Source organism: Carya illinoinensis, chromosome 13 (genome assembly GCF_018687715.1).
Source record: "Carya illinoinensis cultivar Pawnee chromosome 13, C.illinoinensisPawnee_v1, whole genome shotgun sequence".
Classification (NCBI taxonomy): Eukaryota; Viridiplantae; Streptophyta; class Magnoliopsida; order Fagales; family Juglandaceae; genus Carya; species Carya illinoinensis.
In genome coordinates, this window is record NC_056764.1 from 25625550 (window position 1) to 25648559 (window position 23010).

The window sequence follows — 23010 nt, forward strand, 5'->3', positions numbered from 1 at the left end:
ATCTATTCTTTTGCAGGAAGAAAACTCAAGATTAGTAGTTGTTTGGTTGGGAAGAAACTTAGGTGGACAAAGACGAGAACCATTGACATAATGGTAAAGATCATGACCACGAAGATAGGTGCTAATCTGAACTTTCCACAGAGAAAATTTTTCTATGGTGAGTTTTATTGTTACGATGTGTGAGAAAGATGAAGCAATGGAAGGACTGGGTGAGGAAAGAGTAGAAGGGGATGAAGAAGAAACAACCATTTTAGAGACTAGAGGTCGAAATGCTCTGATACCATATTAGAGTTACATATTTGCTAAAATTTCTCAGTATTTTTTATTATGATTTTGAGTGTTTTTATATACATCTTTACAAGGGAATCTGAAATCAAAGTGATTACAAGAAATTGTAGAGAATGACAGAAAATATTCCTACGGTTATCCTGGCTATATACTTCGCTATATAGTTTGTATTTCATCTATGCTAATAACTCATATGCCCTTATATATATATATATATATCTATGGCTTTCATATGTAATAATTTCTTATTTATTGGTGGATGTTTAAAAGAGCTTTTGAATCTTACATGCCAATTAATTATGTTAATTCATCATATCTTTGCCAGAATTTGACAAAAATGTTGTAAGATATTCTTGTGATTAGAAATATTAAAAAATAAAAAAATAAAAAATAAAAATAAAAAACATTTAAGATTTCTAGAAGTAATTAAAAAAATTAAAATAAATGACCTCCAACAATAACAGTAAAACCATTATAAAAAAAAGATTAAGAAAAAAAATAAAAAAAAAAGAGAAAAATAAATCTAAAACAAATTTTAAAAACTAGAATTTTGAAAAAAAAAGTTAAAATTTTAGAAAGAAAAAAAACCTAAATTTAAAATTAAGATTTAAAATAAGTTGATAAGGTAAAATAAATTAACAAGTTTATGAACCAACCGATAAAATTAGATATTCACTAAATAAAAAATAAATTTTTACAATTCATAAGTTATTTTTAATATTTTAACCATTATCAATATTAATATAGAGAAAATCTATATGTTACGTTATTAAATCAGATAAGTGTGTAGGAAAGAACTCATTTTTTATGAGAAGAGAAATATTTTAATTATAAAAATTTTATAAAATTAAATTTATAAATTAACTTAATTTAATATGATACATTAAAATAATTTATATTATAAAATAGATTTACCGTTTCACATCTAGACATATTATTTTACAAGAGATGACGTTTTGATTTGTTTTCACAAATTTTTTAATTTTATTTAATTATTAAAATTTATCTAAACTCACAAATAAAATATAAAAAATAATTTTATTCTTTTAAATTTAAAAAATAATATTTTATTTAATTTTTAATTTTTATTTCACCTGATTTAAATAAATAAATAAATAAAAACCGCCTACGTCTCTTAAATTGGTGTTCTAGTCCCGACAAAGTAACTTCTGGACACCTCTCGCACGCACCACAAATTCAACCCTCCGATTTTAAATAAATAAATAAAAACAGCCTACGTCTCTTAAGTTCAAAGTATCTTCTGTGGAGCGAAAGGCAAAAGCAGCCATAACAGTGAGTTGGGTGAGAAATCTGGCACTTCACAGTTCATCCAATTTGCAAGCCCAACAACCAAAAAGACATGGCGCTAACGCCCGCACCGCCTGTCCATGACGGGTCGCTTGTCCCGGAGGTCGACATGGGCGCCGAACCATCTGCAGCCACGGTCCGAGCCACTGTGGTCCAGGCCTCCACTGTCTTCTACGACACCCCCGCCACTCTAGGTCCCTCTTTTATCCTCTCCTATACTTGTTACCTCTTGGCTTCCTCAAACTGCCTCTCTCTTGTGAGTTAAATGGGAATACTGGATATGGTACACAGAATGTTACTGGAGTTCTAAACCTGAATTTTGTTGGATTTCTATGTAGATAAATTGGGACTCTGGAAAAAAAAGTAGAAGAAAAAGCTGTTACTTAATGTAGTCTTAAATTACTGTGTTTCTTGGTTTACATGATCGTTACCCCCTTTTCAGAACTTGATCAGTGGAAGCCACAAAAATTGATAATTATAATTTTAAAATTCCTTTAGTCATTTGCTCTGTATCCTGGGCAATGAATTAAGTGGAGGGTGATTTTATTTAGCTAGTCCTTCATTGTTTGTCATGTATGTTTCAAAGACATTGAATAATTTATCTCTTGCGTGCGAGATAGTGTAATGTTTCTAGTTGAGATGAAGATGTTTGTAGTGCTAGTGGTGCTGGCTTCAATTTCTGATCGAACTTACAGATAAGGCCGAGAGGTTGCTGGCTGAAGCGGTTGGGAATGGGTCCCAGCTGGTTGTGTTTCCAGAAGCATTTGTGGGTGGTTATCCGCGGGGATCCACTTTCGGTGTTACCATTGGGAATCGAACTGCCAAGGGCAAAGAGGACTTCCGCAGGTATCATGCATCAGCCATCGATATACCAGGTGAGACTGTGTGTGTGTGTGTCCATGTATCCTGATTGGATGGATTACTTATTTGTTAACACGCGGAAGATGGAATTTCGTAGGCTGCCTGATTCATTTGAATTTTGTTTTGGACTGAAAATTGATATAGAGGAAGTTTGACTTCTGGAAATCACATAACATTTTAAGCAACTATTGTTTCTAATAAGTAATGAATACTATAATTTGATGAAGTGAAGAGAATCTCCTTCCGTTCTTCTTTTTTTTGTTTTGTTTCTGTGAATATCCTATTATGTGATAGAATTGGTCCAGAGTACTTTGGTCCAACTTTTTAGTTTTTAGTTGTATCTTCTTTCTTAAGGAAACTTTTATCTCTATTTGTATTTGATGTTAAGAAATGAAGTAGTAGGAATCCGGTGAAAGAGGTATTGGACGTAAGTCTTGTACCCTTATTGTTTTCACCTATTTAGACTCAAAAGGTATCATTTCTCATCCATCAAGCCTCATTAGAGTGACCTTTACTGCTGACCAAACCCCTCTGGTGGATGCATGCTAGCTTCTTTGGTTCCTGCATGTGAATGCTAGGCAAATATTTTGGATCAAACTAGGTCTTTTTGTGTTTTTCACTTGTAATGGAATAATGAATGCAGGTCCTGGGTTGGCGGATTCATAGTAGTTCTGAGTAAGATACAGATCTAAATTTATTTTCAAAATTGCATTAGATTTGAAATGAAATCCTGCCGATGATATTACTAAAGCAAAGTACAAGTTTTTATAAGACCCAGATTCCAATGTCTTCTCAACCGGAGAATAAACTAAATTGTGTGCATGGTTTTCTATATGCTTGTGCAAAACAAAATCAGCACACATACACACCCCACACTCTGATGGAGGAGCATCTAAGCCCAAAGCAAAGAATGCCCCTAGTTTAAGTTATCTAGCTCTTTAGCTTCTTAATCTTCTATTTTTTTTCTCAATATCATGTGACTTCTAATGAAGTTGGCTGGTTAAGATTTATTTGTTCTATGAAAGATGAAGGGCTATGATTCTGGTTTTAATATAGGCCACCCTTCTGCCTTTAGATGTATCTCACATTCTTTTGGTTAGACCATGGTGATATGACAATGACATGATTATATCACTCTAGAACCAACAATTCCTCATTCTAAAGGGGTAAAAAAAAACTATACATTGCATCCTCTCAGGCAAGAAGACACTAGTTCCTCTAAACATGATAAGATTAATAGTTTCTTGGTTGCTGCCAAGTTTGAAGCTAAGAGTCAAGATGTGGGTTTTTATGTGTGCATTGGTTTTCAAGGTTGGGAAGGAAGCTTTAGTCTTCAAGTTTGATGACTATGCTCCAGAGATTCTACTTTTATTAGAGTATTGGCATTGGATTTCCTAAATTTTCCCAAAATTATAGGGAATTAGGCCTCTTTCCTAGTTTTTTCAAATACAGTCCACATTCAAATTTCTGTTATTTTCCATACAACAGTCGAATGTTATTTCTTTATCTTTTTTTTTTTTTCTAATTGCCATATTTTTCAAATGGTCCTATTTAGTCATGCATTTATGAAAAATACATAGTCAATCATAGGAACTTATAATTTTAAATTTCACATATTGTGTTGTTTTAATCTTAATTGTAATTTTTATGTTGCCCAAAAAAGGAAAAGGGAAAAAAAATGTTCATTGGAAAAACTGTTCACACAGTGAACTTTATTTAGCCGGTCTTTATTGTAATATTTATTTATTTCTAATGGTTCAACACTATCTTTTTGTGATGTTCCCAAATTATGTTTGTTATTCTAGTCTTTAGAAAAAGGCAAATTGCAAGAAAGAAAAGGTGTTAAAGTGTAACACCTTGAACCCAAAACTACAAACGGAGAGAATCTCATTCATAATTTAGAGTTCATATTTGCGAAATTTCAAAAAAAGGTTTTTAAGCCATCTCCCAACAAATGAATAAAAATAAACATCAAAAGTTTCACTTCCAAGGTTCAGTCAGAGCAATTAAAATTTTAGTATTTACATGACATATAGTCCAAACAAAATTTATCAAAACTAAAAATACGACTGCAGTAAGAACTCTCTGTATATTATATATAGACTTTACAAGATGCTATACATGGAAAGTAAATAAGTTCCCGCATGATTCTAGCCCTATACATATATCAAATAATGTATGCTAATTGTACAGAATAATGAGTGAAGAAATAAGGAAATAATTGTGGGCTGAAAGAAGGAAAGAAGTGTGGACAGCAAAGCTGTCCATTGACAGCCCCCCTCAAATTGATGTGGGTTGATCAACAAGCATCAATTTGCTACTTCGGAAGCAATGTCGATGACGAGTGAGAACCTTGGTGAAGATATCAGCAATTTGTAGTTCAATGGAAATACATGAAAGAGTGATAACATGAGCTTCAAAGGCTTCACGGATAGAGTGACAGTCCACTCCAATATGCTTTGTGCACTCATGATAGACAAGATTGGTCGTGATCTGAATGACACTTGTATTATTGGCATGTAAAGGCGTAGGATCAGTCTTAGAGAAGTCTTAACTCCGTAGGAAAACCTCAAAGCCAAATAATTTCAGAACAAGCAGGAGACATCGCTCAGTACTCAGATTCTGTAGATGACTTAGAAACTTTGTCTTGCTTCTTACTCTTCCAGGAGATCAATGCATCACCTAAGAACACGCACCAACTACTGATGAAGCAACGTATCAATACAACCTACCCAATCAACATCACTATAAGCAGCAAGGTAAGGAGAATTGCCTGCAAGAAAGAATAATCAATGGGCAGAAGTGCCCTGAACATAGCGTATGATCCTTCGGAGGCAGCCAAATGAAAAATGACAAGGAGTTTGAAGAAACTGGCTGACTTGTTGTACAACAAAAGAAATGTCTGGTCTAGTAATGGTGAGATAGACAAGGCTATCCACCAACTTCCGATATAAATTGGGATCAGCAAGTCACCCTCCTCTTTTTGAAGCTAGACATTTAATTCCATGGGAGTATCCATAGAAGTAGCCTCCTATAGGCCAGTTGTAGCCACCAAGTCACTAGCATGTTTATGTTGATTGAGTGACTACGATGCACCTCAAGATTAAGAAAATATGTGAGAGACCCAATATCTTTCATATGGAAGGACTCTGAGAGATGAGTCTTGAGCTAACCAAGTAAAGTAGAATTAGAACCAATTATCATAATATCATCAACATAAACCAAAAGAACATCAATACCCATGTCTGATTTCTGAAAAAACAATGAAGTATCATACTTGCTTTGCTTGAATGAAAATTGTAATAAAGTGGTGCGGAATTTATCAAACTAGGTCCTAGGAGCTTGTTTGAGACCAAAAAGAGAGCGACGAAGCTTACACACGTGAAGTTGGAGAGGCAAACAATCACAGGTTGGCCTCAGATAAATACACTCTTTAATATCCCCGTGAAGAAAAGCATTCTTGACATTCATCTGATGTAGTGGCCAATTACTGGAAGCAAGAAGAGCTAGAATCGTACGAACAATAGTCATCTTAGCCACAGGAGCAAAAAGCCTCTTCATAATTGGCACCATATTCCTAATTATTCCTATGTGCAACAAGGCGTGTTTTGTAACGATCCAAACTTCCATTAGAGCAGACCTTGACTAAGTAAACCCATTTGCAACGTAGAGGAACTATGGTTGGAGGACAGGGCTCAATGTCCTTGGTGTGATTGGCCTCTAGAACGACAATCTCTTCCTACATAACTTGTTGCCAACAATTATGCTTGCTAGCGTATTAATAGGATGTGGGAATATCAAAATTGGACAATGCAGCAGTAAGAGCTTAAATAAAATTGCTAGAACTAGAAGAGGGAAACCCATACCTATCCAGGGGTACAAACACTCTAGGAGAGCGACATACCAAAGGTTCTGAAGGTGCTACAACTGATTAAATTTGGAGCGTGATAGGATCAGATGTCGGGTGAGCCACCGGAAGAGACTGTGAGATGGGAGTGTCTTGTATACACAATACTTGGTTTAAAGCAAGAACTGACTAGAGGAAGATCCGAGAACTGTTGCTCAAAGGAGGGGAGAACCACAGTAGAAGAGGAGGGCACAAAAGACACAAGAAAGAAATGTTGATTTTCAAAGAAAATAACATTTCTAGAAATGCGTGTATGATGTAATGTAGGATCATAGCAAACAAATCTCTTTTGACACACATTATATCCCAAGAATGCACATCGAACAAATTGAGCAGATAATTTATGTCGCTCATGAGGAGGCAAATGAACAAAATATACACAACTAAAGATTCGGAGGTTATCGTAACTAGGTTGCTTAGCAAATAAGTGGAAATAGGGAGACTCCATGTGTAGGACTTGAGACAGTAAACAATTAATCAAGTGAGTAGCAGTTTTCAGAGCATCAATCCAGAACATGGATGGAACATAGGATTCTAACAAGAGTACGTACCCCATTTAGGAGATGACGATTTTTACGTTCAGCTACTTCATTCCACTGGGAAGTAACAGGACACTAACGTTGATGAATAATACCTTTAGAAGTCAAAAATGCCTAAAACTTAGTAGATAAATATTCACCATTGGAATTTGTGCATAATGTCTTAATAGAAGCAGAAAATTGATTGTCAACATGCGTTAAAAACTTAGTGAAAGTACGAAAAACCCCATATTTAGAGCGAAGAAAGTAGACCTAAGTTAATCTGCTATGATTATCAATGAAAGCCACGTAATATTTAAATTTTTCATGTGAACTAATAGGGGAAGGCTCCCAAATATCACTAGGGATAAGATCAAAAGAATGAGAGACTCTAATAGCATGCAAAGGGAAGGGAAGAGTTTTGCTTTTACCAAGTTTGCAAGAAGCACACTCAAGAGATAAAGAAGAACGTTCTTCATTACCAAGTAAACCAAAGTTCAATACATGAGATAAGATATGGGTATTGGGATGGCCTAAACGACAATGCCGTACCATACTAAGATCTGAAATATTATTACAAGCAAAAGACTTAATAGAAGAGACTAAAGAAAGTGCTGAAATATGCAAAAGTAGTGGAAACAAGTGCCCCACTTTAGGTCCTTTCGCAATTAGCTCCCCCATTACCTGGTCCTACATAACACAACCATCACTAGAAAAATTAACAGCACAATTGTTATCAACTAATTGACCAACAGAAATAAGATTTGTAGAAAGCTGAGGAGCAAGAAACACATCAGTGAACTTAGAATAGGCATTCATCGTGTTATTAGAGGCACCCGAGTCCACGTTCCAAAGTTTAGTAGAATTATTACTTGGAACCCCATTGCTGATAATGCCAAAATGAGCATCTATTGCACCATTTCGGGTGTGCAGTAACTCACTGCAAGAGGTGCAGGAACAGAGGAATCACCTGAAGAAGAGCTAGGGGCCATAGAAGTCACTGCAGGGGGTACAATAACAGAAGTCTGAAATGCCTGGGCTTGACGATTCTGGGGGTTGGATGCAACATTCTTTGATAATGTGACCCTTCTTCTTGCAATAAGAGCAGTATTTCTTGAAACAATTAGCAACGATATGCCCGAATTCCTTGCAGCAAAAACACTGCAAGGTGCTAGAATGTGCAGGTGGTCCTCGTTGTTGAGCAGCATAAGCCACAGGGACAGACCTTGAACTACCATGAGATTGCTCCAAAGTAACTTGAGTACTAAGCCATTGTTCTTCACGAAGTAACTCACCAAAACAAACAGTAAGAGAATAAACAGGAGAGCAATTCGGCAGAGAAGAGTGAACAGATTCATACTTAGGGCGGAGTTTCATAAGAAACTAATAGCGTCGACTAGTCTCATGAAGATGTTGAATAATGGAAAGAGAGGCAATAGGAACATCCGTGATAACCAGATCAGAATATTTGTTCCAAAGAGTCAGAAACACTGAATAATAGTCTTGCATGGAACGATTGTCATGTTGAAACATGGCAATCGCATGCTCTACCTGAAAACGACGGGCATTGTTATCTTGATGATATACTTTCTTTAAGTAAGTCCACATGGATTGAGCGGTGCGATGAGGCCGCAAGTTGGTGATAATATGTTGCTCAACAGAGCCAAGAAGCCAAGACATAACCCGAGCTTCAAATACAGCCCATGAAGGAGAAGACAATGAATCCTTGGATTTATTAGGAGTGGGTGCACAATCTGTGCCATCAATATGACCCCAAAGATCTTTTCCTTTGAGAAAAAGTTCAAATTGAAAAGCCCACATAGAATAATTGTTGCCCATAAATTTGGCACACATAGGTGCGGAGTTCATTGCAAATAAATGAAACCCGAGGCAAAGCAAAATAGCAGAAAATAAAGGATACCAAAATAAAAGAAGTTAAGGACCTGGTACCGAAAATATCACAAAAGCCGAAAAAATTCCACGAGTTTTGCTGCTACCGAAGATACAGGCTGAAAATATCCAAAACAAGAAAACAGAGGTGCCAAAACACCCAAACCAGAAAAGAGAAGTGCGGAAAAGTCTTGAGAATTTTGGTCTGAAACAGAAGTGCTGAAAAAAAATGCCCAGACCAGAATGCTGAAAATCACCAATGATCTGAGAGGTGCCAAAAATACCCGGGACTGAAACAGACCCCACCGAAAAGTTCCAAACCAGAGAAAGAAGGTGCCGAAAACACCAAACCAGAAAACAAAATGCCGAGAAAAGGAAGTTGTGTCGTCGGGTGCAGAAATACCAAAACACGAGAGAAACCGAAACCGAGAAAAAAATTCGAGAGAGACAATAACCTTAGGCTCTTGATACCATGTCAAAGTGTATGAATTGGCCGAATGGTTTGGCCTTGAGTTCTATATATTATATATAGTCTTTACAAGAATGCTATACATGGAAAGCAAATAAGTTCCCGCATGATTCTAGCCCTATACATGTAAACTATAATCTATCAAATAATGTATGCTAACTGTACAGAATAATGAATGGAGAAATAAGGAAAGAATTGTGGGCTGAAATAAGGAAAGAAGTTGCTGTCCGTTTGACATTTATATCATGAGCTCAAGAATAAATAGCATGCTCACATGAGTTCCAAAAATTCATAAACCGCATAAATGTATGTTTAGGCATTTCTCCATCTATTCTGACATATTCCATTACCAAATTTGCTCAGTTCCTCTCATTTAAAATCAAAATAGCATAGAAATGTGCAGATAGCCAAAGTTTAGACAAATTCGAATTACAAGTACAAAGTGCACAAATTCAAGCAAGAGCAACTGATTTTATCAGATACCCATTAAAGAGCCACTTACTTGTCTGCTAGTCAAAGTAATAAGCACGATGGTCCTTTAACAACAGTAACTTGGAACCTAATTCAAGACCAATAAAATACATCACTCCCACACTAAAAGATTTCCCATTTAACTCTTTAAATCAACATAATCTTTAATAAGAGGCATTTATTCCATATCCAAGCCTTGAATGAGATTTGCATTAAATTTATTACCTAGAATCAAATCTGGACAGCCCCTGGATATGCTTAAAAAAATTGTTCTCACTAACTATAAAACTCCAAATTTCTAGATTACAAAACGCATTGCTGGGCAGCACATAGCCAAGCCTCCGTTCCTTTATTGTTCTCAATGTAATAAGGTCTAAACTCAGCCATATAAATAGTTACTTCAACAGTGATTAATTATAAAAGCCAATTCCTAATAATCTTCTTGAATTTTAATATACAAATCATAATGATGTCATTGTCAACAGGTCAGACGACCAGATACACGTTTAAAAATTCTACAAACCACTTCCAACCAGCCCATGTAGTTCCCCATTACAACCACAAATTGAAATACCAATCACACCAACATTTTAGTATAACCTTGCACAACCACTTATTACTTTCTCAGAACGCAAGTTTCTCGTCACCAAAGGCTCTTGGAAGGCTGATTTAAATTACAAAAGTTAAATCACAATACCCAATTTCTCTTGCAAAACCAGCAATACATACTTTTGGATATAATTTTTTTTTTTTTTTTTTACAAAAATTACCTTTTCAAGCCTGTTTAAACAATTGTAGAAAACGAACAGACTCAAGTCTCAAGCTAGTTTTTTATAGAGTGAACAATATTAGCGCCCACTGAGATGAAATTTGCCGCAAAATACAATATGGAATAAGTGAATAAATCTGGAGAAAGAGAAATCTTACCAGTGATGATGAAGATTCAAACCCTTCAAGTAGAGCACAATTTTTTCGAGCTTCAATGATGAATGTGTGTGTGTGGGAGGGAGGGAGAGAGAGAGAGCTTCATATATGGCAGTTTCTAAGTGGAATGGTGTGAGAAGTTTTTGGGGGAAACAAAGGGTCTAGAGGAGGGAAAAAAGAAGGATTGATAGAAGAAAAATAAATAAATTGGGGTTTTTGTGGTGTTTGTGTGTGTGGGAGAGGGGGGGGCTGGAAGAAGAGGGAGAGAGTCTTGGGGAAAGGGAAGTCGGGGTGGGGGGTATTTCGGGATTGTGGAAGTTCTTTTTTTGGAGCGTGGGTTGGGTTGTTACAACAGTAGAGAAAAAGAGAGGCCAGTGCACATAGAGGTAGGAAGAATTAAATATTCATAAAAAAATATTAACATAAGCTACTGCTCTTCCCTAAATTTGGGGAAGCACTGTAGCTCTTCCCTATTATAAGGAATGGATGGGGAAGCTTATGTGGGGTCTTTTTGAGCTTTCTATCTAAATTTTAAGGAATATTGGTTTTAGGGACCTAAATGTCAATACTCTCATGGGAGCTAGTTAATGATGAATCATGAAGTACCACAAGGTTGTCATCCATGGGAGGCATTCAGCATGCTCTTGATTTAGTATCAAGAGTAGCTTTGCCAAATCTGCCATCTTAAAGAATGCCACCTATGCAGCGAGCTGAAATGCTAAGGCGGGTTGAGAAGTTGATTGCCATAGGTTTGGTGTGCGAGAGCAAAAGCCCTTGTGCTATCCCTGCCGTACTTACACCTAAAAAAGATGGTTCTTGGAGGATGGGTAAATTGAGGAATTAGTCAGTCATATCTTGGGTAACTTGTTGGAAATCACGTGAAGACATGGGCTTTTGTTATCCCTCAAGCTAAGTTTACTTACAATTCTGTAATTAGAACCATAGAGAAGACATCATCTGAACCATAGCCTATGCCACAACAGCAAACCAGCATCGACGTGTTCAAGTGTGTTAAGGTGTTATGGTATCTGTGCATTTGAGATGTGAAAGGTTTCCTTCAGGAACTTTTCACATGCTCAAGTGAAGGAAGTTTGGGCCATACAAAGAGTTGAATAAGATTAGCTCAAATGCTTATTTGCTTGAAATCTCTCCGGATATGCAAATCATCCCCATCCTTAATGTTTTTAATTTGTATTCATTTGATGGAGAAATGCAATCTGTTGGAAAAAAAATTTCAACCACCACCGAAACTGCAGCAAGATGTTATTGAAGATGTGCTTCTTGTCAAAAAAGTTGCATCAAGTAGAGGTAATGAGTATAGGCAGTTATTGGTGAAGTAGTTCGGCAAGCCAACTAGCGAAAGTGCGTGGACAGCGGAAGAGGAGTTCAGAAAATTGATCCTTAGTTATATGATGATGCAACTAGGGCTAAGCGAAAATACGACTACGCTCCGTCGGAGTCGGAGTTTTTTCCCCCCAAAAGGTCAGAGTTGCGATTCCGGCTCCAACTTTGCCCTCCGACTCTGAATTCTGATATTTTATATATATTATAAAAATATATGTATTTTTCTATACATTCATCATATATATTTTATATAACTAAATTCAATAATAGTATGAGCTAATTATTATAAACATACTTATACTATAATATAAAAAGACTAAATTGACTAACAATAGTTTAGTATATGTAAACATCATACTATTACTACCATGTAACACTAATGTATAATAACTTGTTATGTTAATGTATAAACACTAATACTAATGTATAAATTTATAATAACATGTAATACTAATGTATAATAACTAAAGTATAATAACATGTAATAGTAATGTATAATAACCAATGTATAATAACATGTATACTAATGTATAATAACACTAGTATAATAACATATAATACTAAGTCTAGTATATAATTAGGTTAGAAGAGTATGGGGGGATGGCTTCTCCAGATATACAAGATTTCTGGTGAAAAATGGTTCCAGGATCAGTTTTTGGCATGACTTGTGGTGTGGAGATAAGGCCCTCAAAGAAGCCTTTCCCTACAGTTTATAGGTTCCCACATGAGTGCGATGCTTCATTGGCTGATGTATTGCTCGTCTCCGGTGGTGCTCTTCATGGAATGTCAACTTTCTTAGGGCAGCCCATGATTGGGAAGTCCGTTCCATTGCAAAATTCTTCAACTTATTGTACTCTGTGGCAGCATGAACAAAATGAGGCGGACAAGATGCTCTGGAGTCCTTCTGAGAGAGGAAATTCTCATTACATTCATTCTATGAGGTTATCACCTCTCAAAATAGTATTTCCTTCCCTTGGAGGAGCATTTAGAGGAGTAAACTCAAGGCTGCTATTTCGCATGGACAACGTTTTTAGGGAAGATCTTAACTATGGACAACTTAACGAAACACCGGATCATAGTAGTGGATTGGGGCTGTACAAAAAGGTGGAGAAACAGTGGATCACATGCCATTTCACTGCAAGGTTGCAAGCGCCTTGCAGAATGATTTCTTCCGGAGAGTTGGCTTAGCATGGGCAATGCCCAAAAGGGTGGTTGATCTTCTTGCAAATTGGTGGAGAGGTTTATATGGCAATCTCCAAGTCGCAACAATGTGGAAGATTGTCTGCATATGCTTACTGTGGTGTATTTGGAGGGAAAGAAATGATAGGAATTTCCAAGATCAAGAACGGTTTTTGGATGAACTTACAAGTCTCTTCATCAATACCTTGTTTTTATGGGCAATAGTTATAGATTTCATTGGGCTATGTCGCCATGATTTTCTTGTACCTGTATCTGTTCTAATCATTACCTACGTGCTTTCTCTTGTATACATCCTGTATACTTGGGCTAGGGCTACTAATCATTTATCAAAAAAGTTTTTGTTTGCCTATTAAAAGTAGCTTCTTTGAGTCATTGTATGGGACTATTTCTTCCCTAATAGAAGAAATTTCAGATTTTGATTTCTCGTACTCTTTGAAGCCTATAAAGCATTAATTTTATCGTTCCTAGAGTTAGTTCGACCTTCTCTATATTATAACCTTTTTTATTGTTGGAATTTCTTCTTATTGTAAGCCTCACTGCACACATAGAAACACATGCACGCACACATTTCCCCGCACCCATATTTGCAATATGATTGTTCATTGATGTAAATGACACATCTATATTATTACTTGTAACCACTTCTAAATATGTAATGTTTTACTCCTTTGTTTAAGGAGCTTTTTGTTTATGTACAGTGACCAAAGATTTGATTTTGGTCGGTATCTCAACCTGAAGAATTACTATTAAGTAGCAGCATATCTATTAAATGAAAATAAATATAATAAGCATGAGTTTTTTGCTGATATTATGGTTGACACTCTTTGCAGGCTTAATTTTTATTTGTCATATCTGTTTTCCCAATTTTCGTTGATTTGTTTGATACAATGCAGGTCCTGAAGTTGACCGTTTGGCAGCAATGGCTGGAAAGTATAAGGTGTATTTGGTAATGGGTGTGATTGAGAGAGATGGATATACACTCTACTGTACTGTTCTATATTTTGATTCTCAAGGTGGTTACCTGGGAAAGCACAGGAAGCTTATGCCAACAGCATTGGAGCGTATCATCTGGGGATTTGGAGATGGATCGACAATTCCAGTTTTTAGTACACCAATCGGAAAAATAGGAGCTGCCATTTGTTGGGAAAACAAAATGCCACTTCTAAGGACAGCCATGTATGCTAAAGGTTTGTAGCAAAGAACAATAATATGAATATTTTGTCACATTTTTCAAGTTTCTTTTTCATAATTTTTTTATCTTATAGGTTGGTAACCGATAGCTGGTTTGATTGTTTATTTACGATGATGCAATTTTAGAGAGATTAATTGGTATGAGGCCTGGAGCAACTGCAGAATTTCAAGAAAGTATTAGCCACCTTGTTGATGCAATTACTGGCTATGCTGTGTTTGGACGCATGCATGTGCATTCACATATGCATGTGGTTGGGTGTGTGCATTTGTTGGATTTAACCAGATCCCAGCTGTTCAAGTACTTTGGACATAAATATTTTTAGAACGTCACATTGCTGGGGCTCAAATTTGCTGCATGCTCGGGTTGTTCAACTTTGGAGATCAACATTGTTCTGCCCAGGTCCATGCGGGCAACCTTCATTTGCCCTCTCCAATCTTGGCTTTTTTTTGGTCAAATATTAGCTCTCAGGCTAGGTCTATCCTATTTAAGTGTATTACCAGATATATGTTGTTAAATCATGTGCTCCAGCTCCTCGTAATTTCTTCTTAATGATTGAATGCCATCTGAAGCAATTTTTGTGGAAAATGTTGAATCTGAAAGTAGGTATTGGTACTGTATGATGTTTTTTCTCGGTGGAAATTATATCATCCTTGTCTTGTTGCGTGATATTTAGTTTTAGACATCTCTTATGTTTAGGTTTAATACATAACACTTTGTTTTCTAGGCATTGAAATATATTGTGCACCTACGGCCGATGCCAGGCCCATATGGCAATCATCAATGACCCATATTGCCCTTGAGGGTGGATGTTTTGTTTTATCTGCCAACCAATTCTGTCGAAGGAAAGATTACCCCCCTCCTCCAGAGTATGTATTTTCAGGAACAGAGGAGGACCTCATACCAGATTCTGTTATCTCTGCTGGAGGCAGTGTCATTATATCGCCATCAGGGGCTGTTCTGGCAGGACCCAATTATGATGGGGAGGCACTCATCTCAGCAGATCTAGGTATGTCACTGTTGTATATGCTTTCCTCAAACTTTCCTTCTTGTGTTATTCATGAATTTCACACCATCACTCAAAAAAGAACATTTTGGGTTCCTAATTTAAAATTTTCCGTACTGTTTCAAGAGTTAAAAATACTCTTGCATAAGAATCTCTCTGTAAATCCATCTTAGTTTAGGAGTGAGAAAGGATGCCAAGTGAAAGGGACGGAAAGAAACCATCTAGGACCGGTTCTATCCGTAAGTGTTAGGATGCAACGATAAGACCTAAAGAAGCCATCTGGACTGGATGCTATACTTTGTTCTTTCTTTCTTTTTCTCCATTTGTCAGTACTCTCACCTTCTGTAGAGGCTAAAATTAATTTGGACTGTGGTATAAGAATTTCAGGCCCTTCTACAAAATAATCTCTCTTTTTCTTGTAAGCATGGCATCTACATGAATTATTTTTCCCATTTTAAGAAGCATATTCTCAGAAAACATTGGAGGTGAATCCTATTCAAGTTCGTGTGCCCATAAGTGCATGCATGTGTGCAAGTTTTGTAGTTTAAATATTATTTTAGGTGAAAATATAATGCTATGGAATGATTGAAAACAATTATTTTCCCAGCAACCTGCTTTTAAAAGATGATGGTTCATCAGTGTGTCAGCAAGTTGCGTGCTTTTTTGCAGCCATTCCAATTCTTCTTAGTTTTTCATTTAGAAAACGATAAACCTCTGAAATATCAACCTTAAGTCCGACGGTGCAGTGACCAATGTTGACATTAGTATCCTTGGCGGAGCACACCATCGTTCATCTTAATCTGAATGGAAATTCTTATGGTTTAAACTTTTTCAATCTGATTTACGCAATCTCTTTTGGTAAAAATGGTAGCTGTTGAAAAATCAATCCATCTTTACAATTAATTTCTCTATGACTTTGTGCCCCCCTTTTCTATTGTCCTTTTTATGGTCGTGTGTCTCTTTTTCTTTTCTTTTCTGTCCTTGTATAGTTGTAATGTTATATTAACTTGGTCTGGACAGAGCATACCACACCCAGAAAAGTGAGTTCTGTTTTCTTTTTCTTTTTCTTTTTCTGTTTCTTTTTTTTATTGGTACAAATGGTTGTGCAAAAGGCTAAGGTTAGCGACTTAGCTCTGATTTTAATGGATTGGGAAAAAAAAAAAAACGATGCAGATCTTGGAGAAATAGCACGTGCAAAATTTGATTTTGATGTGGTTGGACACTATTCAAGGCCAGAAGTGCTAAGCTTGATTGTGAGGGACCATCCAACAAAACCGGTTACTTTCACATCAGCATCAGAGGAAACTGAAGGCGCTCACAAGTAATTATAATGTTCACCAGCCAGCATTAATGGTACTTCTGCAAAATATGGGCCTTGTGTCATAAATAATAGGAAGGGCACTGGTAATGACACCCTCTTTATTACCGTTTGCAGATTTCTATGTTCAATGCTGTATCGTCCTGCAAAGATATGTCTTCCTTGCATAGCTTAAGTTATTCTGTTGGTACAAATCCATATAGTTGTTATTTAATAATTACAAAAAAATAATATATGGTTTTACTTCCTATAATATTAACATGTACCACTTTCCAAAACTTAAACCCTGAACCTATTTCGTTTGATTTTTCTTTTTCTTTTGCTTGGGTTCTTTTTTTTTTTTGTTATTATTATAATTATAATTTACTTTGGATGGAAGAATGCAACTTTGCAGCATATGCATGCTTGCTTGGATATCTTTGTCTAAATTTGGACTCATTCATATGTGATTCTATTCCAACGTCACTTCATGCAGTTCTCATATAAATGACAACTTGTCAGAACTCAGCATCACTCTGCCTTAACCCCCCCTGGTACACAATTTCACCATCTTTGGTAAATTTTCATGGAACAGATTCTGGTCCAGATCTGATTTGATGTTTGCTTTGGTGGAGGTTAATCCTTTGTGTCTGACAGAGACTGGCCATGCCATAGTGAAAAACCAGGCAGAGAAGATAAAGATGTCAATCTATCCTACAACTCTTTTATAGTTCAACATTCTGAAGGTACTCCTGAGAAAACATTGTCTAGTGATAATGAGTGGAAGGTTTGGTGTTCATGGCTCCTCAACAAACGAAACAAGCTGCATGCACCAAACCATAATTATTTGCAACTCCGAGTGATTAAAGTGCCAAGATGAACTTTCAAAGCGTCCAACTCATAAGTTGAGTGGGGTCAAGCGTTCATGCGATAACGTCGAGTTGAATGATGGAAATAACCCGAGATAAGTTGAATGTAGGCAAAGGTGTATTCCCATTTCCCACCACTGAATAAAGAGAACTTCCAAAGGGGGAAGACCCCTACCCCCATTTATTAGTGCCAGACATTGACAAGTCGAAGAGGGACAGTAAAGCCAGGGGTAATGTAAAAGAAAACGGGGACATTCATGCACAGAGAGATCTTTCCTTGCACGCATTTTGTCTGGGCATAGCCAAGCTCTAGGCCAACATGTTGCCCACCTTAATTTATTTTGGCTGAATGCTGAGTGTGAGTGCATGTAGATAGAGCCAAATGATCTCACCTCATCACTTGCATCCAAACTCCAGCATGTCATTCAATCATCTCGACCTTCTTCTCTCTATTCAAACAATGAATGCAATATTAATTTAGCCACACGAATAAAATTATATTTTCTGTCATCAAATTATCAAACATCCCCTACTTTGTACTCCAAACTATTAAATCTACAACTAACCTTTTGTACTCACCATTAGGGGCCATTTGGATTGAGTAACCATTTCATCTCATCATTATAATTTTTTTAAGTTTTCACATAAAATATAATAAACAATTTAATTTTTTCAAATTTCAATTCAACTTTTTCAAATTCTAAAATAATAATAATATTAAAAAATAATATTCTAACAATATTTTATTTATCTCTCAACTTGCATCTAAAATAATCTCATCTCATTATTCAAACAACCCCTAAGATGCCACCATCAAAATTGTGTTTACATTACCTATTTTTCATTCATTTTAATAGTAAATAGTGTGTTAGTTTTTGGTAGTTTGAGGATGCAATATTTCAGTTCTAATAATTTGAGATGAAAAGTGTAATGCGACTAATACCTGAACGAATTTATGAGAATAAGCTCACATGCATGAATATACAACATTAAGAAGGAAAACGAAGATATTCTCTGGGGTTTTTTTTTTTTAAATAATTAATTAATTTTTTATTATTATTATTATTATTATTATTATTATTATATTTTGTGGCAAGTTAGGCAGAGAAGATATCTTTGGAAAGTTAGGCATACAAGATAACATAAACATTGGATTCAATAAATAATTTACACAAAATCCAAAATGGTTAGCTTGCCCCTATCCCTAAAACCCAAGAATATATAAATTTCTAACAAAATGTTAGGCTGGCTCCATGTTAGGGTATCTGGCAGATGCTATCATTTTAATCAAACTGTATATGATCCAAATAGACCAGCCAATGCCTCTTGCAGATGCTATCATTGAACAAAAATGATATGACCCTTGTATCAAATTCAATATGGGCATCATGTGGACTCCAAACGTTGAACAGATCTCAAGAAATTTGAAGGATCAAGGTGCCAAAATTATACTTCCAGATAGGCAAAAAAGAATAACTTCTTCCAAGATCTACTTTTCTCTCCTTGAATCAAACTATCTTCAGATGCTCTTGGAAAACCGAGATAATCATTGTTTCCCTTCATTTAACTTTGGTTTGATCCTTTTGTTAATTCTTCTTACCATTGAAATGAAACTAAAACCTCTTTTACACATAAAGACAGATGGCTTTAGCCAACATAAAATTAAAAAGGTTTGAATTCACATTTTCCTCTGGTCAAGATTACACAGAACCATCTATAAATGAAAACTCACTGCAAAATTCAGGTGCTCTTGGCCTATAGCAGGCTTTGTACAGAAAAATTATACTGGACCCGTACAACTTTGTATGAGATCCTATTTACATTTTTGCTTCCTATATATCGGCGACTCGTTGGCACAAACATACGGGGGCATCAAGATGCTTTGAACACTTCAAGAACATGCAAGCAATGCGTAGGTCAGAGGGAAGAACATGACAAGGGAAAATGTTTTGTTATATTGATCTAGTTTAAGTCTGAAATTTGTCTCTTGTTCCTGCGACCTTTGGCATCAAATCCTCTACCTGCAACACCGTTGAACTTTCCCAGGCATCGTTGCTTGGAGCTTGCAAAGCCAAGAATTCACCCCACTGCCTGGGTGGACTAGCAAAGCTTTGGACCAATGCTATTCTTGGACCAGATAAAATACGATCACTAAGACCCTTAATAGAGACATCCCTGCCATTTTCATCACCATCATCTAGTGTTTGAGCTCGTGAAAGCACCTCAGATAATCTTTCCTGATTGAACCTATTTGAATTTTCCCGAATTTTAGGACCTAAGTCCCGATTTGTACCATTGGAAGTTCCCCTGTTTAAGCAAATGCTTCCCCATTGAATCTTCTCAGAGAGAGACTTCCTCGCTTTTGATTCTTTATCGACTGAAACCTTTCTTGAATCATCTTGAGCATCATCTCTGTGAACATAACCCCATTTGTAGCTCTTGTTGGTATTGTCCATGTTCAATTCAATGGAATGAAGATCACTTTCAGCCGAGTCATCTCCTTCACAGTAACCTTCTCCATCTGCCACTTCACCTTCATCCTCTTCTTTCTCCACATTTTGGGATGACCCAAAATTGATCCTTTTCAAATAAGCCTCAAGCTCTTTGATCTTTTCGAACTTTGGAGACCCATCACCATTTTCTTTACCTACTTTGGTTCTCAAGTAGGCCTCAAGCTCATTTCTGAGCTTATCCACAGCTGCATTCTTCTCCTCAAACTGATACTTGGCTTCTGAGAGCTTCATCTGGACTCTCTCTTCACGCAATACATCAGCCAGCTGAAGCATTTCCCTTTCCTTTTCCACTTCTTCCCGAGCTTTAGCCGATTCTTTCTTTAGTTCTTCTACTTGTGCCCTGTCTTCACCCATGCCTCTGTCTAACTCATCACAAACTTGCTCCAAAATCTTCTTTTCTCTCTTCTCCCTCTCAAGCTCCTTCATTGACCTTGACAGGGATGCCTTTGTATCTGCAAGTTCTTTACCAAGCTTCTTGTTCAATCTCTCTGTCTGTCTTCTTAGTTTCTTCTCGACCTCAAGTTCTTCTGCTACGCATGCTACGGCATCACAAATCCTTTCTCGTTCTTTGATCTTCCAAGCTGCCTTTTCTCCTGCAAAATGTTTCATGAGGTACTCAATCTCTTTGCTGTTAGACCTTTGCTCCCGGATCAATTGGTCCACCTGGCTGCGAGCGCGATCAAGCTCAATGCGCAGGGCTGAGACAACTGATCTACCTGATGAGTGCTGCTCTTGAAGGCCCCAAACATGATTCAGAACCTTTAGAAGCTCCTTGGATGTTGTTAGGCCATTACTGACCTCCTTCAAACGGGTCTTGATTTCAGTCAAACCTCTACGATGAATCTTGCCCAAGGAATGACTTTCAATCTGCATTTGTGAAGCATATCCTTCTTACTACCAAAACTTATCAAGGGTCTATATACGTCATTCTCTAACAAACACAGCTAATGAACTTGAATGCAAGCTCAAACATATAATGTTTCTCTCCAAACAAATATGCGTATGCACATAAATAAATACACACGTAGGCACAAACTTGGAGTGGACATGTAAAATGCTCGAGGAAAAAAAAGAGAAAATTAAAGGCACAAGACTTGATGATGAGTTTTCAAGAGCCTTCTGTGGAACTTTCAAGACTTGATTTCCGTATTTCAAAAGCTTTAAAAATCGAAACGGTGGTGTTTAACATTTTTTGGACCACTTTTTTCTTTCGTCTTCAGAAACAAGCGAAAATGACAGAAAACTAGCTAATGGACCACTCACTGTGAGGAAAAAGTTGTGTAAGTATGGCCGACTTTGGAAAATGACTCCAAACACGATATCTATGTCACTATCATATTATATTTTTCTCTTCTTCTTTTTCTGAAAAGCTTTTTCATGTGACTCCCTGCATGCCAAAAATGAACAGCATTGGCCTACCTCCACCAAACCAGCACTGCTAATGGAGTCCAGCGCTCCCAAACAATACTCAGTCAACTGCGGCATGTGAGAAATGGCTGATATTCTTCTCTGGTGACTGCCACCACCTCCAGATCGCTCCATTCTCTGCATAATATACAAAAAACAAAAGACAAACACAAGTCACTTCGACGATATAATCACTGAATATACAACCTTCCCAGCTAAGAAAAACTAATGCTGTGTACAAGATCCGATTCAATGGTAGCGAAAGAACTATTTTGAGTGTTGGAAATCCCAATGCCAATGCCTGAATCTAAAACCCAAGTCCAAAAGTAATAGAAAACCCACCTCTGAAATAGGACTACGACATGGATCTGACATATGGCGGGACAATTTAGGCGCTCTCTGTCGGCTTGAAAGTTCTTTCTTTTGATCCTTCAGTGCCTCTGAGCCTTTCTTCACGGGCAGCGAAGGAACCTCGTTGATTTCCCATAATGTCGCAGCCAGTTTCCGCGCAGACACCGACAGTAGGTCCTTCCCTTTACCACCGACAACGCCACCTTTAGAAGTCGGACGCTTGGGAAATTCATCGTTCTCCATCGCCAAAGAAGGCGATCTAGCGCTTGTCTTCCACGTCGGGACCTGAGTGCTCGAACCGCCCCGCTTTCCGACCAGAATTGCACGCTTGAACCGGTACTTACGGACCAACGAAGAAGACGACGAAGATGAACAGCCTCGCTTTCTGATCTTGCTCACACTCCCTGTCCTTGCTTCCAAGTTGTTGTGGCTTTGCCAAGACATTGTATGTTAAAGGTTCATAAAACCGAAAAAAAAAACAGTACACCGGAGTTGTCGCTAAGAATCTTGAAGACCCAATTCTGGGATTTTCAAGCCTTTCAAGATTTGGGTTGGCGCTAAAGTCTTCATGAGGGGCACTAGAAGCTGATCTTCTTTTTTATTTTATTTATGGCAAGTATTGGGGGACTGTTGGCCTAGAGTTTAGCAAAGAAAAGTGGGTGTCAAAGATTCTGGTTGTGGGAGCATTTGACAGTCTTTAAAGATCTAAGGGGACCTAGAAAGTGCTTGGAAGAGAGACCTGTCAAAAAAGATGGAGAATTTGGAATGGAGGTTTTGATTGAAATCAAAGGGACTTCGACTGCCCTCCCCCCTACCTTTGGCTGCCCTTTGCTTTGTTTCAGAAATCTTGAGAGGGAAAGAGCGAATGTAAAGCAGAGTTAATAAGAGAGAGAGTGTGTGTTGGAAATGCTAGCCTACATATGTTCGATGTTGTCGGGTTGTGTTTTGGTTAAAAGAAAGATAAGAGGACGTGGCCGACACGTGAGCCTAACTGCATTCAATCAGGGACGTGCATGTGAATCGAATGGACGGTCAGAATCTTGACTAGGTTCTTTGTACAGTTCATTTTCTTTAATTTATAATAATTTTATTCTTCCGTTAAAAAAAAAAAAAAATTATGAAAGAATAAATACAGTTAATTTGAAACATTTTAAGTAATTTTATATGTCTTAGATGGAAAGTTATTTAAATTTTATTT

At 37.0% G+C, this 23010-nt stretch overlaps 2 protein-coding genes across 6 annotated transcripts; one reads left to right on the forward strand and one right to left on the reverse strand.

Annotated features, from left to right (window-relative positions):
* Positions 1 to 1531: 1531 nt before the first annotated feature.
* Positions 1532 to 18025, forward strand: LOC122292819 (bifunctional nitrilase/nitrile hydratase NIT4A). Of its 5 annotated transcripts, none has more exons than XR_006237041.1 (7): positions 1532 to 1790; positions 2292 to 2471; positions 14074 to 14367; positions 15097 to 15378; positions 16549 to 16779; positions 17169 to 17226; positions 17308 to 18025. XR_006237041.1 is itself a non-coding variant. In XM_043101341.1 (5 exons), exons 1-5 carry the CDS (start codon positions 1649 to 1651, stop codon positions 16698 to 16700), a joined length of 1050 nt encoding a protein of 349 aa, XP_042957275.1. In that variant the 5' UTR covers positions 1533 to 1648; the 3' UTR covers positions 16701 to 16977. The 5 variants fall into 5 exon arrangements, 1 of the variants encoding a protein (XP_042957275.1); XR_006237040.1 differs by having other exon boundaries at positions 17330 to 18025; XR_006237039.1 differs by having other exon boundaries at positions 17169 to 18025.
* Positions 18026 to 19187: 1162 nt separating this feature from the next.
* Positions 19188 to 22731, reverse strand: LOC122292820 (uncharacterized protein At5g41620-like). Its single transcript, XM_043101342.1, has 3 exons — positions 21804 to 22731; positions 21474 to 21599; positions 19188 to 20921 (listed from the first exon to the last, which is right to left on the reverse strand). Exons 1-3 carry the CDS (start codon positions 22254 to 22256, stop codon positions 19509 to 19511), a joined length of 1992 nt encoding a protein of 663 aa, XP_042957276.1. The 5' UTR covers positions 22257 to 22731; the 3' UTR covers positions 19188 to 19508.
* Positions 22732 to 23010: the final 279 nt, after the last annotated feature.

Excerpts from the sequence above, each read along its gene's own strand:
- LOC122292820 (XM_043101342.1), bottom strand. The coding sequence starts at position 22,256 with ATGTCTTGGCAAAGCCACAACAACTTGGAAGCAAGGACAGGGAGTGTG. Across the intron at positions 21,600-21,803 it reads GTCGTAGTCCTATTTCAGAG|AGAATGGAGCGATCTGGAGG; the intron begins GTGGGTTTTCTA and ends TATATTATGCAG. Across the intron at positions 20,922-21,473 it reads GCAGTGCTGGTTTGGTGGAG|ATTGAAAGTCATTCCTTGGG; the intron begins GTAGGCCAATGC and ends TCACAAATGCAG.
- LOC122292819 (XM_043101341.1), top strand. The coding sequence starts at position 1,649 with ATGGCGCTAACGCCCGCACCGCCTGTCCATGACGGGTCGCTTGTCCCG. Across the intron at positions 14,368-15,096 it reads GACAGCCATGTATGCTAAAG|GCATTGAAATATATTGTGCA; the intron begins GTTTGTAGCAAA and ends TTTGTTTTCTAG. Across the intron at positions 15,379-16,548 it reads ACTCATCTCAGCAGATCTAG|ATCTTGGAGAAATAGCACGT; the intron begins GTATGTCACTGT and ends AAAACGATGCAG.